General features: G+C 38.4%; 1 protein-coding gene across 3 annotated transcripts in view; it reads left to right on the plus strand.

Annotated features, from left to right (window-relative positions):
• Positions 1–491: 491 nt before the first annotated feature.
• Positions 492–19,673, plus strand: part of PEX5L (peroxisomal biogenesis factor 5 like) — a 40,175-nt gene continuing 20,993 nt past the window's right edge. Inside the window, exons 1-5 of one of the 3 annotated variants that reach the window (XM_086618009.1) lie at positions 492–554; positions 2,305–2,409; positions 3,854–3,892; positions 17,101–17,212; positions 19,073–19,279. In XM_086618009.1, the coding sequence (XP_086474135.1) occupies positions 2,341–2,409; positions 3,854–3,892; positions 17,101–17,212; positions 19,073–19,279 (427 nt within the window). In that variant the 5' untranslated portion in view covers positions 492–554; positions 2,305–2,340. The remainder of the gene's footprint in view (positions 555–2,304; positions 2,410–3,853; positions 3,893–17,100; positions 17,213–19,072; positions 19,280–19,673) is intronic. The other 2 variants (XM_086618010.1, XM_086618011.1) reach the window with 2 other exon arrangements.

A 19,673-nucleotide genomic window follows, 5' to 3' on the forward strand; every position in this document is an offset into this window, starting at 1 on the left:
TGGACAAAATAATCCATTTCTAGTCATCACAATGAAAAAAATGGATTTTCCACTGACTTGGTCACCTGTGTATCTCTCCACCAGAATCTGAGAATTTAAGCTATTTCACTGCAATTCCTTTCTCTTTGCTATTCAGGAAATTGCCTACTAACATCTAGTTTCAGATAATGCTTTTCCTACCATAGGCCGAGTCGCCAAAAATAAATTGACCTGACTTACATGGAGTTTTTGAGGAAAGCTGAAAGACAGACCTAACGAAAAAAGTAGTATCAAACCACTTGCTTTGACTAGCAAATATATGAAGTCCGCTCATAAAAAAAATAGCACAGAGGTATTCACCAGGTTACATTCTGCATTGTACTATAGCCACTTTAAACTGATGAGGGAGATTTTATATATATTTTATCAACCACTCCCAGAGTTTTGCAGAGTTATGTTTATGAAAGGTTAACAGCAGGCACTAATACCAGTATCATGACTCTTTTCAGGCAGTAGGTGAAACCTTGAAGAAAAAGTGGCTCTGTCTTCAAAAAAGTGACCTGACCTTTGCTTTGGTGGGTTTTTACTCTGCAAGAAATAAAAAGCACTGCATGCTTTCCAATGCATCCTTTCTAGCTGATAAACTATTTTGTTCTAGCACTCGGCACAAAAGGACTACGTTTCATAAAGATCAAATAGCATGTCACTAGTGCTAGCTAACGATAGCTCCATGCGTCATACTAGAAACAAGCTTCATAGACCTGGAATATTGCATACGAATCATGAAGAGAGTTAATACGTAATTAGCCAACCTTTGATATGCTTACCAATCAGAAGTAATTCGCATTGAATTAAATATATTTAATTTTACAATGACTTTGCAGTTCTTTGGATATCAAAGGCATCACAAATCCAGCATGCTTATCATTTATGACACTTCTGCTCGGAGAATTTCTTGCAGCATGCAAAGAACTCTCTGTAGGGTGACTGTGATGTGTTGCACAAGCAAGCCAACCTAAGACTGACCTGACGATTTGTAAAATCTGTTCCAAAAACACAACAGTATGTAATGTTTTTACCTGCAGTTGATGAAATGCTCTGAAACAACCTGTAGTTCTGCATAAGCAATAGTGGGGTTTTATTACTGGACACAGAATACAGGGCTAGAGAAACTAATTCTAGTATATGGTGTGATAGTGAAGAACCCCTTCTGCTAATAGACTTTTAAGTATATAAATATATTTAAGTCTAGTATAAAATACTGCTTTTATGGAGCCAGATCCTGCAGTCTTTGCATGGCTAAAAATTCCATGGAAATCAAAGGGATCTTCTAAAGTATAACAGTAAGGACGTGCCCAGGGTCACCAGCATAATACAGTTCTGCCACTACGCTTCTTGTGTGCGCTCAGACTTTCTCTGTCGCTTGCAAGAGTGTCAGAGATCAAAATACAGAAATCCATGGGAATTCAAGAAGATAAATACCTTTCTTAAATAAAGAGTATGGCTTCAAAGACAGTATGAAACAGTGCATTTTTTGTTTGGCTAAAATACTAAATTATTTTAAAATATTTTAAATTTGTCTTGAATATTTGCAATATATTAAGTGAATTTTAAGAAAAGTGAAGTGTAAAAAAATCCTTACAGTAAGTTCAAAAACAGTGACCATTTTTGGGAGAACTGTAGCAACGCCTATGATGGCAGAATTTGGCTCCATATATTCTGTTAGCAAAAAACCCAGACTGTTAATATGATGTAAATTGCTTTTTAAAATGTTACTAGAGCTACAAACACTGCGGGCCTAGCCCTACGGGTTATACATTCAAATTTCAGAGAGAGTTTGCCTCAGTGAACTGCAGGGAACTGTGCTTTATTTGCAAAATCAGCTCGATGTTATTTTTAAGCAAAACCCACGTATTCCAGATATAAACTTTGCAATAACTAAAATTAAATCAAGGGATTGATCCTCCAGATCTTACTCCTGTGGAGATCCTATCCTGCAGGAGGTCCAAATCATTCTGCTTGCACTGGAGTATTTCCAGCCAGCCTTGCCCCAGCAAGGCAGCGCCGTATTCCCGTTGACTTCATTGGGGCAACTCTTAACGAGTCACTAGACCATGGCTAGACCCCAACCGCATTGTTAACAGGTTCAGAGATAATTATTATTAATTTCAAATAATGTTTGTGTATTCTACTTCCAAGCAAGCTTTGCTTCCAGCTGTAAACACCGTCAGTTTAATGACGGGATGGTTCTGGGGTGTGTTTTTGGGAAGCGGTTGTTGCCAGGCTCGCTGCTGACTCGCGCCATTGTTGATTTCGCTGTTGTAGGGGAAAGGCTCTAGGGCGGCAGATAAGGCTGTTGCCATGGTGATGAAGGAGATTCCGAGGGAGGAGTCTGCAGAAGAAAAGCCCCTCCTTACTATGACATCACAGGTGGGCGGAGCGCGGGGCTCAGAGGAGGCCGCGGACACAGCGCGAGTTACGGCTGCATCTCATGGGAGATGCGAAAGCCCCACGTGAAACTGCACACACGGTCCGAGGGGACCCTCACCTGCTCCTTAGCTTCCCTTCCCTGCAATTCCCGCTCTAGCGGTGCTGGTTAAACCCATCTGCTGGAGGATCCCACGCCAATGTCACCACTGACATGCAAAAAAAATAACGTGGGGTAAATAACGTAATCGCCTGGGGGTTTAGATATTTTAACACGAGAATTTAAACAAAAATGCATTTTTCTCCAAATAAAGGGATTTGTAGAGCACAGTATGTGTCAGTTACCAGAAAGTTATCTAAAACTGATTTAAAACGTCAACTGTAATTCATGCCACAAATATTCACATTCAATGCATATACAAAATAAGAAACCACCATTTCACAGTAGTATCATTTTCAATCTCAGGTCCCATCTCTAAAGCTCTCACTGAGATTCTAGTCCTGGTCCAGGTCAGAATATGTGATTCTGCACACCTCATTGCTTTCATTTCTACAACTTCAGTTGAAGGACGGACATAACATCATCACACTGAACTTTACGCCTTGGAGCACCCATCAGCCTTAGGTGGTTTCGTTAGTTCATTGAAGACCATAACTGAACATTTCTGTAACACTTAACACTTCCACCTTGCCACAAGAGTGGATTTTATTCCCTTCTGTTGCTCAAATACATGAATTTGTTCCCCAAGCAAGTGCATTCAGTTTAGCGTTAATATTTAGCCCGCACAGGTTGTTCCTACTCAATAGGAGGTTTAATGGAAACACTCTTACCACATAATTGTTGTTACGTGAGACCCTTCAACAAAATCCACAATCCTGTTTTATTCCTTCCATGTTTTAGGAGAGCAGCAACTATACTTTTTCAAGTATTTAAGATGCACACAAGGCCAGCACATACCTCTCCGAGTGCATCACAGGTGCACTGCACTAATACACACACACACACACACACACTATAGGAACATCATCACCTACTTCGGAAACCAGGTCTAGCAATCTCCTCCTCAGCCCCTGTCAAACACCATGTTTTGCTTGTGTTGAATTCTGATGTCTATGAAGTAACACCACAAGTGAAAAGGATGCTCTATTTAAGGCACCATTTCATATTCTCTACTAAATGATTAGCAAACAGTAAGAAGCCAATATAAAATGCTGACCCCTCCTCTCATGCCCCAACCCCTCAAAACAAGTGCAAAACGTCCATTGGTTTCAACAGGGCCAGGAGTTCAGCCTGGGTTCGTTAGATATTTAATGCACCATTTGCAGTGGTTGTCTGTCAGTCTACTCAGCAATAGTCTATGATAAATTTATGAGTAAAATGCTTGTGTCTGTTAGTATAATTTCTTCCACTAAACACAAATACCTACTTCCCTGATATGCACCAAAGGGGTGCAGAAGCCAAAAGGAAGCAGAATCAAGTGAAAAAGTGAGTATTTTCCATAGCCATCTCTGCATCATGTATGTGTGATGTGCAGTTGTATGACCATATTGCATACATCGTTTGTATCCCAATTGTCTGGCTGCAATGTTGTTTTGAGATGCTTCCTCCTCAGTGTGTCCGTGTAAACCTCTTGTTCAGACCATCCATTCAGAGTAACGCGCCGCTATATTGTGACACACATTCAGCCATCACCATCAAAGTCTTTGTCTCTGCTCTTTACATGATGAAACAGATGGATGTGGTTGCTGCTCCCAGGGTGAAACATGCAAGTTCCAAATTGGCTGCAAACAAGTTTCCCAAGCCAGATTAAATTGGGTCATGAGAATAAAGCCTGATCCTTCCAGAGTTATCACCACCACTGAACCCAGTACAGGCACGTGTATATCTTAGGAAGGAATTATATACATTAGGTATCTATGTTGCTCCATCCCTACAAAACTAAGCAAGAAACCTGCAAGTAAAACACAAGGATCAAGCCCAGACAGAGGAGTACTAGCTTTCCTAAAAGAGAAAAAAAAAAAATTTAAAAAGGTGAATTTTCTAAAATCTTTGATGAATGGAGGATTAGTCATGTCTGACTGTGGAAGCAGACTCCACAGGAATCATAAGTGGAACCTGATACACAAAGAAGAGACTGTAAATCCTCATTTTGAAACAGTGATAACATAGGGAGGGCCCTGAATTTATATTTTAAGAGATGCCTCTTTGCTCTCTTCCTCTGGAAAACGTTAAAAACATACCCAACACAGAACAACTCAGATAAATATTCACATTTTATTATTATGCTCCTGCTTGTAAATTATGGCACTTATTTGTTGACGTACAGTGAATTAAGTTTTGATGAAGTTTCCAATTCACGGATATTTTATATCATCAGGTATTATTTCTTATCATCAGGTCTGGAGATACATCTTCAAATAACTTGAAGCAAAAAGTTATTGCAGATTCCAGTGGGGCTATGCCAATATATGGCAACTGGGGATCTTGACCATCATTCCAGCAGGAATGAGTATACTACAACACGTACATGGGTATTCTTGGTAATTTCAGTATCTATTTTTTGTGATTTTATCTCAATTATTTGCAATCAAAGTCACTTTCTTGGGGTGAGAAAGCATTTAGTAGTTGTCAAATTTAATACTTCAAGCATCAATAGAGAGTGAGTTTTCAATACTAATGGGGTTTTATAGAACATAACTCTATACTATGTTGCTGTCTCCCTTTATCTTTTTAGAGATGATTCAGAAGAGATTGGAACAAATGAAAAAAGTTTTTTTTTATATTAATAGAACTTAGAAAAAGTGAAAGTTTGCTGAAAGTTCAAAGATCAGCTGGAGTTTAAGCTATGAGTAAATATACAGCTAACAAAAGCAGAGAAATAAATGAGGAAAATTGTGCATAAAAGTTTGATTTGAATTCCAAAATAAAATTTTTGTTTAACCTCTTCACAGCTTCTTTGCATTTTTCAAGAGAAAAATTAACTTCAGAATTACTTTCTAATAAGAAATTTAAACCTAAATATCCCCGGGAGTCAAAGTTTAATTGTACAGTTAGCTATGAAATTCCCAATTTACTACAGGTCAGTGAGCTTCAAAAGATCTCATTCAATGAAGTACTTTGATCCACGCTTATACATTAAGATATGATTAACTGCTTTATTGAGCAGTAGAAAAGTGCATGCTCAAATGCCTTGCCAGCCTGGTTTTAAATAAACAAATCTCACAGTGTCACAGGAGTTATTTGTCCCAGATTCATCACACCTAATTTAGATTCTTCATTAGAGCACATAAATTGGAATGCTAGTGATAGTAGGATCCCTATAAAGATAATAGAAAGAAATAAGACCTGCAGGAGGTGATTCATGTCCAAGATGTTCCTGTGGCAAATATACTCTGATATTATATGGAACAAAAATAGAGTCTATGAAAAATCCACCAATAAGAAAAAGAAATACCAAGTATATCTTGAACGCTATCCCCACTTCTGTTTGTAGCTGAAAAATATGGGAACTGTCACAGTACAATTTTGATGTTGACTGCTTATAATTTATAAAGTTAACCTGTAGAACACTTAGTTTTAGAATCTGAACTGGAAAGAAGACATTTTAAAAGCTGAAATTACGTTTTAAGAAGCATGCGGAAATTCATCCTATCGCATGAAAAATGCAGGCTACAACACACAAGTTGTCCAAAAAAAGACATACGTTTCGTGACTACACTTCAATTAACTCCACCAGATGCTTAAGAATTTTTATAGTCTGAGATATTAGTTAGTATTCAGAGTAGGAATTTTCTTTTAATAGTTTTTGGGTTGATTTTTGAAGTGAACTTCATTTGCATGCCATTTGATGATCCAACCACATTTATATTTGCTCAAGGGCTTACGAGTAAAATACAAACATTTCCACTGTCTAAATTCCAGTGATTTTTTTTTCTTGGTTGGTTATGCTTTTTGTTTTGTTCAGGGGGTTGGTTGGTTTTTATTGTTTTGTTTTGAGTTGTTTGTACTTTTTAACTATGATAGGAAATACTCCAAATGCCTCCTTTCCACTTTATAAAGGAGACAGAGTAAAGATAGTTAATACGCAGCTCTCAATGTTGTTAGTAGATTTTCTGACGTGTATCGAGGCCTCACTACATGAATTTGATTGCATAATCACAGTTTTCCATATCAAAACTAACAGTCTCCTTTGAATCAATCCTGTTCATTCTAAGCTTCTTGGCATCGAATTGACTTACAGCCCACTCCATAAATGTTTACTAAATAAAATTATAACAGAATGGCAGAAAGTTAAAGTGACTGTAATTAGCTTCTGTTCTCTTTTATACCAAACCAAACCACAATCAACTCCATTTTAACTAATTAATATAAATTAATCTAAAAACAAAACAAACCACAAACCAAAAAATCATGTCAGTTTTAGACAACAACAAAAATAAAGTTTGGACTACAATAATTCACTGTTCATTCCAATTTGCCCTTTGAAACAGTGGCAGTTTCCTCACTGATCTTAGGAGGACTTCACCTGAGATCATATTTTTATATTCTTTTTAAAGCATTAATGACAAATCCATTAGCAGTAGTTTCCATACATCTCAAACCTCTTGTTTGATTTATTATAAGACTTTTGAGTAGTTCAGCAGAAGACACTACTTAAGTCCTCCTGAAAACTCTTTTTTTTTTAATCTATTATTAAAACAGGGTAAATACAAGAAGAGTAAAAAAGAAAATACAAAATGCATAAATGCATGCTTAGCAGTACAAATATTAATTGATTCTTTACCTCTAAGTTAAATATTGCTCAATGCCATTATAGCTTTTAGGGCAGTATGCATATTTTCAGCAGAAATATTCTCATGAGTATAATAAAGTTGCCTTGACAATATGCTTAAAAGTCATTAATTGGCTGCTTGCCTAAAGTTATACAGATTTGTGCCACATAAATTAAGTAGATTTTTTTCCACGAAATAACACTTTTAATTTGAAATTACCGTGGGAATTGATGATGTAATTTTTTCATAAAATAAAATAAAAACCCTATACTGTTTCATACATTTTCAAACGCCCTACCATTCCATAGCCACAGAAAGATCTGGACAAACATTTTTGGTAAATAATATATTATGCCATTTTAACCCTGTTTTTAATATGAATTATTTATGAATAGGAATTAGTTTTCAGAAATGTGTTGGTTCTTCATTCATGAATACTCTTAAGTAAAAAAATACTATCCTGTTAGAGTTGCAAGCCATGGACTACAGTTGTTCAATATTCAATGAACTCACTGTATGTACAGTGAAACTGTTCTACTGAATTGCAAGACCAAAAAAATTCACAAACAGCTTTCAAGTTCCAAGACCTTCAATCTGCAAAAAACATTCCAAAGCAAACACACACACCATGACAGATCCCTCTAGAGAAAGATGGTATGACATAACAAGAAATTATGACTTGCTTCCTATGTCTGCCCACAACAATAGATCCAAAACCACGGCCTTGTTCTAGACATGCCATAGAAGTTGATTTTGAAACAAAAATCTGTGTGATTTCAAAGCAATTACAACCTATATGCAAAGATACAGCAAAGGTACAGTAAAAGATTAATATTTTTTTTTCGCATCAGAAATTAACAAGGGGCATTTTCAACATAGCTGAAGATCAGTAGGAATGGCATGAACTTTACAAAAATTTGTGATAAGCCATGATTTATCTAATAATGTTAATTCTCTCATCTTCATCTTTACTGCTACAGCATGAAGATTTGGTCTTGAAAAAGCAGCAGTTGTGCATCTTTCACCTAAACTTATATTTGATTATGTGCAATGCTCAGAATAGTGCATGAGGCTGTATAGAATCCACTACTGCTGGGACTCTGGAACTTATGTATGAATAACTGGTGGTTCACAAAGAACTTGTACATGCAACTCAGCTCCACGTGCTGGCAGTCATCTTTAGTTTCAGCTAACGAAAAACATTAAATAATTTTCTAATATCTTGTAAGCAATCATCACAGTTGCCCCCAGAGATGCTGCAAGAGTACAAATATGATACCTGCAATGTAAGTGAGACAGGACTCCTCTAGTTTCTGTCCTCTGCGCCTTATTTAAAAGCATTTGAGAACTGTGGTTCTCAAAGTCAGACTTCCTCTTTGGCTGGAGTTGCCACTCAAAAAAGTAATTTCAATAAATGATCCAGAAACCAGAATCTAGCATCACACGTTATCATTTGTTCCCTGTGGATACTATCACGATACTCATGCCAGTTTCTTCAGGGCTTTCTCAGCAGATAACTTTGTATTCCGTAGCCTTCCTGTTCTACAAGACTTTCCCAACCTAAGTTTACTCAGTTTACATGTCAGATTCGTTAATCTCTCCATTAGCTAGCAGGCCAACTGAGGAGTACAGACTAGGTACTTCCGTAAACTAACATGAAAGAAATAATTTTGTCAAAGGAACAGTTTACGATTTCTTAATGACTATTTTAATTCAAGGATCTCTAAGCATCTATGATGATCAGTTTATTTTGTCTTCAACTGCTGTTGCAAAGTACTTCTTCAGCTCAGATAGTGATATAAGGAAAGGGAGAGGCTAAAACACAAATCGCAGGGTAGCACCACAAAGACAATGCATAGCCAAGTGAGGGAAAATAAATAAATAAAATCTTCCAACATCCAGGAAAGGAAGGCAGTCCATTTCAGTAAACAGCTTCCTTTACTTAAGTGCATAGCGCATGAAGATATTAATGCAACAGACAGATTTACAGTAAATCACGTTTTTATATGAGTGGTAAAGGCCAACTTGTCAGTCACAGTCAAAACGTGACAAGAGCAACTTTCGTCCCCTTCCCTGTGGCTCTGATCCAGCAAGACCGTTAAGCACTTGCTCAACCTTGAGTTTTGCAGGACATGCTTAAGTGCTTTGCTGGAACGAGGCCAAAACACAGGAGCCAGATACGACTACAATTCCCATGTTTCGTTTCCTTTAGCTAGATCAAGAGGAACAGAGGGAACGAGATGGCTGAACTGAGAAATATTTAGTTCTACTTTGCATCACTACACTATAACTTGTACAGATCGATCACTACACCATAACTTGTATAGATCAGCACTTAAAAACACAGGCAGGATGCTCCCATGACACACTGATCACAGCAAGAGTTATCACCAGGCAATGCAACTGCTCTTTCTGAAGTCACAACATAAGCATGTTATCATTTACTGGTTTAGACATCAAGCACAGATTTTAAACAAGAGGGCTGTCACGTGAATTTCAATATCCAATATGGTGTCTACAGTAATCTTCCCACAGCTTCTCTGACTTCACACAAGCCCTCTGACAGTTGTTTGCATAAAGCCCCAGGGAATCACTTGGCTTGTGTGATTTCAGGTAAGATATTGTCACCTCTGATTCACAGGCCACTCCACACACTTCCTACTACTTAGCAACAGAGTACCAGTTGTCACCTGATGAGCCAGACTAGTCTTCAAAGAGGCAGCGACACCAAAGCACTCTGCAGGAGAGTGAAATGAATTTGTCTCAGTTTTAGAGCTTCCAGCAATTCATTTTAGGTGGAAGTCAGTTATACTGTGTGCCCTGTGAATTGATTGTCTGTTCTTGTGAAAACCAAATATTTTGGCTGACATGTCAGTTTTGTTGGGACACAAATTCGCACTAGAGTGACAGAGAAAAGATTAGTGTGATCCTGGCACAAGGATGATGCAAGAAGTCAAGTAGTGATCACGCTTACTACACCACAGTAAATAAAGTGTGTGAGGAGGTGGTAGTTTTGATTGTGAAATATGTATAAACATGTCAGAAAAGTGGGTGAAGAAAAACAGAACTCATGCAATTTGAACTTTTAGCATAAGACTAGTGATTTTGTTAGGAGTTCCCTTTCTAAATCACCCTAAGCAAACAGAAAAGGAGGTTTTCCAGTTCTTATCCTGCCAAGATAATGATCTGCAGACACAACCATCAGGCCAGTACTTCCAGTTATGCTTTAGAGATCAATAACCCAAATTTCTAGTTGTGGTTCCCATTTATCCATTTTTAGAAATAGCTAGTTAGTGGAAATGAATTCACTTGTTCCCTCTTTGCCTAGTGGATGCCACCAAAGACCACAATGTGCCAGGTTGTGTGCAGAGAACCTATCTATCCAGAGGCCATAGCTCTGTATCATACAAATTAATTAGTGGTTGAAGTTCATGCTTTAGTATATACCACTAGTTAAGTTAAAACAACAGTATAACACTTCCATCCACTCCAGTTAATCTAACTCATTCCCCTATTTGTCCGGTCTCACCCAAGCAGCAGGCAAGTTTCTCAGAGTTCAAGAACACAATTTCTCCAATAGAAAATCTGAGTTCAAAGGTTTCTGCTTTCTCTCATGCTCATTTCCACATGTTCATTACAACAGCCTGAGCTTTCTAGGTCAGAACATTTCACTGATGCAGTCAGCAGCCCAACCACACTCTCCCCAGCACACAGTGTGGGCAGTACAGCCAAAAGTGTAAATGCCCAGGAGCAGCCTTGCTGCTTAAGAGTACAGGGGATTACCCATTAGTAGCTTGGGGCTTCCTAAATTAGTGCCTTGAGTAATTTGATCAGCCTCAGGTCACAAAATGGGTAGAATACAATCCAACTAACTTGGGTAGCTGATTGCATCTAAATTTTAAGTGCCTCTTGAACCAGTCCTTCTAAAATCAGTTCCATATATAGCCAGTGGGAAAGCTAGGTGCCTTTGAGAGCCTCCTGAGGGACAACCTAAATTAAGCAGGCAGGATCTCCCTCTGGAGTTGCTTTTCTAAGCATTTATCTCTCCCTATTGAACATAGAGGGAATTTGGGCACTTAAATTAAAAGAACTAGTTCACTGTGTGCTCAAAACATAGGTGCTAATTAGCTGCCTATGCCTGACTGGAACCCCCAGTTTAGATTCCAAATAGTTTATCTTAAAGACTAGCATTATGTTATGCCCTACAAACATTAAAAAAAGAAACAACCAGCATGCATTATGCACTGCAAATAAATCAAGATCAGGAATGTAGTAAGAGAGCATATAAAACAGGATGTCAGGACCATACCTTACTGATGGCCTCAGTGCACTCCAGCACTCCCACAGCACAAGCCCAGCACTCTAAGAAAAGAAAGCAGACAAAGCACTTTTAGCCATGAGCAGGGCAGGCTGTGAAGCTGAATATTATCAACTGTGAATGTGACACCAGGTAAGAAGTTGATCTTCTCAGCTGTTCCCCTGAGCACCAGGTGTGCCCCAGCTCCCTCTGCCTTAAAGCCAAACTAAGCCCCTCTGTGGAAGTTTTCACAACAGAGCCCTGTCAGCTGCCCAGTCCTTGTCCTTTTTTAAAATTTTAAATCAGGATACTCCCTAGGTGTTTCACAACTCTCTTACTACAGCATTAGATGTAGCCTGGGAGCAAAGTAAAACCATAGCAAATGCCATATACAGACACAATCTCATATTGTCTCTGGCACAGTAGAACACACCACCGCTGATGCCAGCATGGCAAGAGACACCTGCATTAAAACCATGAGCTAAAGGCCTGAAGATGGACAGAAAACACATTTTTACAGGACAGCAGAGCTGCTGCTGTGGCAGCAGGCAGGCGCTTGCTGTGCCCGGTGCGCGCTCCCCCGGGCAGCGCCAGCCTGAGGAGAGGCCCCGGGGCAGAGGCTTCAGGAGCGTATTTGACCAGGAAGAGCACTCCGGGGGGAACAAGGGGAGAAAATAAGGCCTGGGAGGATTTAGGGGTGCCTGCAGCACAGAGGAAGAGGCGCTGGGTGGATGACAAAGGGAAGATGAGACCAGGCTGGATACTGGGAGAAGGAAGAAATCCCTCTCATGGCCACTGCTCCCTTTCAGGGAGCCACCACAGTCCCTCTTGCACAGCCATGTCCCTCCCCACCACCCCTCTGCACCCACACCCGCTCGAGGTTTGATTTTTTTGACCCCAAACCAGTTGCTTCAGCGCGATCCACTGAGCTCCCACCTACCCTTCAGGCCTGAGGAGCACCCAGAGAGGGAACTGCCCCCTCCTTCTCCTCTCACGGCAGCTGTGGAGGCAGCACAGAGACCACTGACCAGAGCAGAGCACTGGGGAAAGGGAAATTCAGCAGCAAAGGCAGCTGGAGGTAATAAACCACATCAGCTGAGTAACTGCAGACAGGGCAGGTGACAGAAGATGGGGACAGGTGGTCCCTGTGAGTGCCCCGGGGCACGCAGCCCGTGCGGAGGGCAGACGCGGGGCGGGCCCTGGCACAGGCCCCTCGCCGTGTCTCGGATCTCTGCTAAATATCCTCGCTCCCAGTGCGTTCAATCTAGTTGGGATGATGTCAGCCGTCAGATGGCACCTTCGAGTCTCCCAGGATCTCTCTCAAAGCACCAAAAAGCCGAAAAATGCTTTTTGAAACACAAAATTCCAATAGCAGTACTGGGGTGAGGAAGAGCGCCTTTTTCTGTGGTGCTGTCTAACAGCAGAAGTCAGTCAGTCAGAGAATTAATTTGAATCTGGAAGGAGTATTTTATACTATGGATGAATAATCTCTTCAGATTTATTAGTAATAGGGAGTACCACCCTCCACAGTTTAGATATCCTTCAGTTAAAGGATTGTGTGTGTTTTTTTTCTTTCATTAAAATGGATTTTGTCAAGAAAAATAAAGCTCTTAGAGACGTTATGAGAATTTATAGCACTCACTGGCTAAATTAGTACTCAGAAATCAACAGTTTCACAGGCTGTCTGTATCACTTGGTGTGTGTACAAATATTGCACACATAAATACTGTGCCGCTTCCTCCAGCGCCGGGTGACGTTGGGCACCTTTCTTAATTCCACTTTGCTTCTCTCATCTGCAACGCAGAGATAATACTTCTCAGCTCTGCAGTGGTGCCAGGCTTGATTCATGAATGTTTTAAAGCATTCTGTGATATTCACCCTGAAAGGTGCTTGAGAACCATAAATTATTACTTTAATATAGATAATAGTTTTCATCTCATGAATGTTTTATAGCACTACTCCAAATTCATGCCCGATATAACTCTAATAACTTGAGCAGAGTTAAACTAGGGATAAATTTGGTACAATATATGAGGCAGCAAAGCGTAATTCAAAGTGTGAGACTGAGGACTTACCAAGCAGCACTGCATACACAGTAATGTCAGAAACCTATCCCACTGCTCACTTACCTACAGCAAAAATATCCGCTCATGGCACTCTTTAACCTGCTGAGGTCTGGTTCATCATGAAATGTCAGCTTTACAATGAAAATATATTTTTCTAATATATTCTATTGCTATACATAGGTAGTTTGTATTTATTCAGAATTAGTAGACTTGGTCATGTATTTGCGATCTGTTTTGACCCAGACATTTCAGTTGAAAGCAGATTATTTTTCTCAGGAACGATCCTTTTAATAAGACACTCCTACAGCTTCCAGTCCTTAGTCATGGGAGCATAGGACACATGACTGGGAGGGTTTCTCTGGGCCAGAGTCCAGTTCTCAAAAGCAGTCACATCATAAACAGCCATGTAGAAAGCTTGCCAAAAGCCATTTTAAATAGCTAGGCTTTTTGTCCCCCTACTCTAAAAAAAATATTGTTCATACACTTCACTGCTGTGATAGTTAGAAAGAGTCTTTTAATTCCCAGACCAAATCTATTCATGGCCAGTTTAGATCTCTCTGTTGTTGTGCCAGCCTTTCTCTGTAGCTGAAATAACTTTCTTCCTCCAATGTCCTCTACCCACTCTCTCTTTATGTATACATGAAGAATAACTACATTCCTACTCAATCTTCATTTTGTTAGCCTAAGCAAGTCAAACTCCTTTAGTCTCCTGGTAAATCGTGCTTTTTATTCCTCTGATCATTTGGGTGGCTCATCTCTGATGAATTTAGTGTATATGTTCACAAAATAAGAAAGTCAGAGAAGAGGAACCAATTTGTTTTCTAATTAAATAAATGCTGCAAACACAGCAGAAAGAAGACATGACTTAGTAAAAATTAAATCTTGGTATTTGCTGGTAAAATTGATGAAGTGGATATTACCACCAATTTTCTTTCAGTTTGATAGTAGAATTTTACAAGGGACTTTGAACAATACACTGCGGGTATCAAACTAAGGAAGGCCTGTTGCTGAGCAGGCCTTCCTTATATAAACAATATAATAAAGAAATTTCTGGGGATGTGATAACCAGCTTTGAAAAAAAAAGTATTTGCCAGATATCTGCTACTTCATACTTCACATGAACCCTGGAGAAATTGAAATCTCTGATTCTAGTCTCCTTCCCCTCCATGATTCCACTACTGCTGCTCTTCCCAGAGTTTATCCTCTTACCCCTGCAACAGGTTTGGGCAATAAACTGCATTTCCAGTTGGTCTTCAGATTTTCTATTCTTCACTATCTCCAGTGAGTGATCTTGGCTGTCTAGGTTCTCATAATCCTTCTTCATTCCCTCCTTCTCCCATTCTTTCCTGTTAAAGAAAGTTTCCATAGAATGTAACGGGAGACTTGATAAGCATTCAAATCTTATGTGATAATGTACCCTATTGATATACTCTTATAGATACAGCAGCAGAATATTTCCTATGAATTTTTTACTTTTACAGTGATTCCTATAGAACCTCTTCTTTTTTCCCTCCTCTTCCTCTCCAAACCGTGTAGGATTTTTCTTTATGCTGTTAATATACCACAGAACAGATCATTGAAGATCCAGCTGATCCAGAGGCTTTGACGATCTTTCTGCTGGATGCTATGTTCACTTAAATATGCAACTTGTTGCAAATATGCAGCAGCTGTTACTGATGTTAGTTCCTGGAATGGGATGTGTAAATGCAAAAAGAAAAACATATTCAAGCAATTTTAGCTGGTACCTGGATTTGATCATAAAGAAATTTTTAAAATATTAAAAGCAATTTACACAACTAAGCACCCACCTTCATTTTTTCACCAACAGAAACGAGCAAGGAGTGCCACCTAATCATAAACATAAAAATAAAGTCCTCTTAAATATCAGTATTAGGTAAAATTATACACCTGGAGATAACGTGGGTAATGTAGAGCCACCTTTAATGGAAATCAAAGGTGTGCAGCTGGTATAAATGCAATTTCCAATCAAGTGTTGAGATTTATCAAATTAAGCAAGTAACTTCTGTGTGTTGAATGAGACAGCAACCTGGGCAATGAATTTGGAGAGTTAAAAGACCACACGATTAAATCACCTGTAAGGTGCATCTGCAGCCTGGGTTTAGCGTATGCAGAATTAGAGCTTGGGATGATACCATTGCCAGATTTCTAAATGAAGTGCTCGCATCTGCACGCTCTGCTGCACGCAGTTGGGCAGGCAATCACTCATCTGTCTTCTATGTTACTCGTGTAAATTGGTATTTCAGTGCAAAACTGTAAGGTCCTGGGCAAATGAGTAAGTTCACATACACAGTCAGTCAGCACCAGGTAGCAGCTTAAATGCTTAACTCATCTAAATAAAGGACCTTTTATTTCAATAGCTCCGGTATTTTCTTGCAACTTTATAATACAAAAATCCAGTACCAAACAACAGTGAATATAAGCTGTTTTGCTGTAATAACTTTAGAGGCAACCTTGCTACTGGAGTAGCTAAATGTCAGTAATTAGTAAATATCAAATGAGGATGAGTAAATACCTTTTTTGCCAGTTTTAGTCCATGTTAGCATCCTAAATGTAAAAGTTCAAATACGTCTGAGAGAAAATGTTGAAAGTTCAACAACAGAAAAAAGAGCGAGAAGAGCAGAGAATATAAAAGTAAAGCTGAAGTAGCTCCAGGTGAAAGTAGCAGACAGAGGGAAAACATGTTTTCACATTATTACAGGTAAAGTAAATGCAGGCCACACCATCAGACATCCATCCAGCTCAGCTTAGGTCTTGATCCTCCAATCAGAGACAGATTGCAGAGAGGAGACTTTTATTTATGAGACTGTTTTACTGTTTTGTCTTTTTAATCCCTAACACACGAAATAGCCTGTAATATCGAGATGTCTTTTAGGTGGCAGAAAAACAATGCGTCCATGCAATTGCAATAAAAACCGAAAACTGCTCATGAATAAAAACTTTAAAAAAACTTTAAATTAAAATAATTATGAGTCCTCACACAGTCAAAACTCATGCAGGAAGTTCATACATTCCCCAGGCTCCATCCACTGTCATTCATACATCTTTGAGAAGTGTTTTCTGTCTCAGCAGGTTATTGTTTAATGGGCTAATGCATATTTGCTAGATGAAACGGTATTGTGCAAGTTCTGTGGGGAGGCATGTTACCTCGGAAAAAAAATGACCATTTTCAAATGCTAAAAAAGCTCTGATTAGTCTCCTGGTGACAGAGGCGGCCAACTTCACCCATTGATTTGAAGAGAAACGCATCAGGCCTTGTATACTTTAGCCCTATAAGCAATAGTGTGCAATAGTTGCTATGGAAAAATTACCTTGCTGCTTTATTTTTGTGCAATTTGTAAAACTGGGATAGAATTTTACCCTGAAAGAGTGACTACAGTTTTTTATTTTAAGCCCAGAGCTATTTGTACATCTTTTAATTGCAAATCTTATTCTCTCACAGTCAAAAATAAAGCACATGATATTGTGAGAATACATTTTATTTCTTTAAATTCTGCATCCCAACAACACTCCGTGACCCTGGGGTTTTTTTGTTGCTAGCTGGTGAACGAGCAACAAGAGAGCAGACCCCTTCTGAGCCCCTCCATTGATGACTTTCTCTGTGAAACCAAACCAGAAGCTGTTGCAAGGCCTGTAACATCAAATACTGCAGGTAAACAAAATTTTTTACTACCCCTCACTGTAGAGAAATAGTCTTAACTTTATCTTAATTATGGTACGTTTTTGTCAAGTGTTTTCTTGATTTGCTACTATTTGCATGAAATTACAAGCTGGTATTAGATTACAATTGCCTGACCTATTAGTACAAAAAAACTTTACTCATTATATTTGAGGGTAAATTTGAGGTGATCCAAATCACATGTATTCTAGCTTTTCTCTGGGGCTGAATTAAAGGGAACTTCTTTAACAGGAAGTACACATCAGTTTGACTGATTCTCAATCTTTATTTTTGCAAAATTTTAACCTATGGCTAAGCCACCTTTAGTCTGGTTTTAATAAAAACCACTACTTGCTCTAGGAAGATTTTCCTTAATAAAAATTTGGATAGGATGTCAGAGAAAAGGGAATAGATATCAAAACTGTTTATCCACGCTGAGTTTGGACACTTCATTAGTGACATGATCTAACACGTTTCTTAGCTCTTTTGTGTTGCAGTGAGATAGCAGAGCAGATAATAAAACGTAAGAGTGAATCCTGAAAGCCTTTTGAATTGTATTGAATTATATTTGAAGTATATTTTCCTTTGGAAGTGTTTTTAGAAATTAGTCTCCTCCTATTCACCATTTGTGCAAAAGTAATCAAAGCAAGTTGAGCAGATCAACTGAGATATAATAAAACCAGCATAGCACTACTGTGTTCTATTGTTATCTCATAAAATGATTTAGCTTCTTACAAGCCATTTAATTAAAAACTATATACATGCAAATCATCAAAATGAATAATTAACAGCTGAGTTATTATGTTCACATCTAATTAATATGTGTCTAAAGCAATATGCAAATTCTAATAACAAAAATTGGAATACTAAATTAAGTAACAATTGTAAATAATATTTTTTCCTTTTAGATATAGCTAAAGATATTATAGGAATGAATAGAAATATTTCAGGTTGTTTAAGAGTGGTGTTTGCTGTAAAAAAAGTAAGTATCTGTAGATCCTATACCTGCCTTGAATATCTATCATCAGATTGGGGGGGGTTAATTAGATTTATTTAATAACAAAATAAAATTTCTTATTTGATGAAGATTGATGAAATTTAGTGATTTAGCAAGAATGTAGATAAAGCACTGCAAGAGATAATACAAATCGATTTGTCAAAACCACCCGCCCTATAAAACAATGATAAAAAGGGAGGTTTTCTATCTTTTATGTGCTAAAGAATTTTAAATGATACTCTCTAAGCAACTTTTAAATTAAGAACTCAGACTGAACATGGCTTTTGTACTGATATAGTCCTTAATAGAAACAGCAGTAGAATTTATAATTATATCCAATATTTATCCCCCAAAGGCAAACAGCAACAACAGTAGAAACCATTACTAAGTTTACCATTATTCCTTTATGAACCAAGGAGTCCATCCAAGAAGCTGTCCACTCTTTGGCTTTTTCTGTAATGGCATGTGGCACAAGAGCAGTGCCCTACACAGCTGTTGCTAGTACTTGATAAATCATAAGATTGAATCAAACCTTATCTAAAAGCTCAATTGTACAGGGAACCCTCACAACATAAGAAAATCTTTGGAGTAAGGCCACAGCCTGAAGACTTAAGATGTCTTTAAGATTTTCAGAGGAGAAGCCTTCTATGCAAATCAAGCTTTTTAAAACTGCATCCAGTTAAGCACCTGAAATCCCTAGTCATATTTGAATATACTGGTCATCATCCTTCGCCAGGACATATACATCTACTCTAGGCAAACGCAAATACATGAGCAATTTTTTTTCCCCAATTAAAATTTTAAAAGTGAGCTATTTGAATTAAAACAACACTGAATTCTAACATTTTGTCTCTAAGTACTATCAACAGGTCTGGATCTCTTGGATCTTAGTGAACCTGTCTCACAAACCCAAAACAAAGCAAAGAAATCAGAGAATCCATCGAGAAGTGAAGGCTTAAAAGCTTCAACCCACAGAAAGAAGACAGACAATTCTGACCTTATCAGTGTGGATACTGAGAAAGTCCAGACTGTCAGAGTTTCAGACAAGTCTTCATTAGATTTAGGTAAGAGTGTAGCTGTTTTATCAGTGCTACCTAGCCCTGCTTAGTACAAGTTTCTCCTTGCTACTATCACAAAATAACAAGCAACACCAGGATTTTAGCAGGGAGTGTAACCTTTTTTCCACATTATAAACTACTTGAAACACTTTGTCACTGTAAGCACATTTGCCACTAAATGTGCAAATAAAGTTTTGACAGGATGCTTTCAAAAAAGAATGTAGTGAGGGTCAGTAAAATGGTAGAAAAATCTATAGGTGTATCATGAGAAACTGGTAAAGGACACAAATCAGAGGCAGCCCACACTGATGTCTTTTTCAGAACTGCAGACAACAGAAACACACACGATATTTGTAAACACTGCTTTATCTATGCACAAGAGAGCAAAAAAAAATCTTGA

This window comes from Tauraco erythrolophus, chromosome 11, assembly GCF_009769465.1.
Source record: "Tauraco erythrolophus isolate bTauEry1 chromosome 11, bTauEry1.pri, whole genome shotgun sequence".
In the NCBI taxonomy this organism is placed as follows: Eukaryota; Metazoa; Chordata; class Aves; order Musophagiformes; family Musophagidae; genus Tauraco; species Tauraco erythrolophus.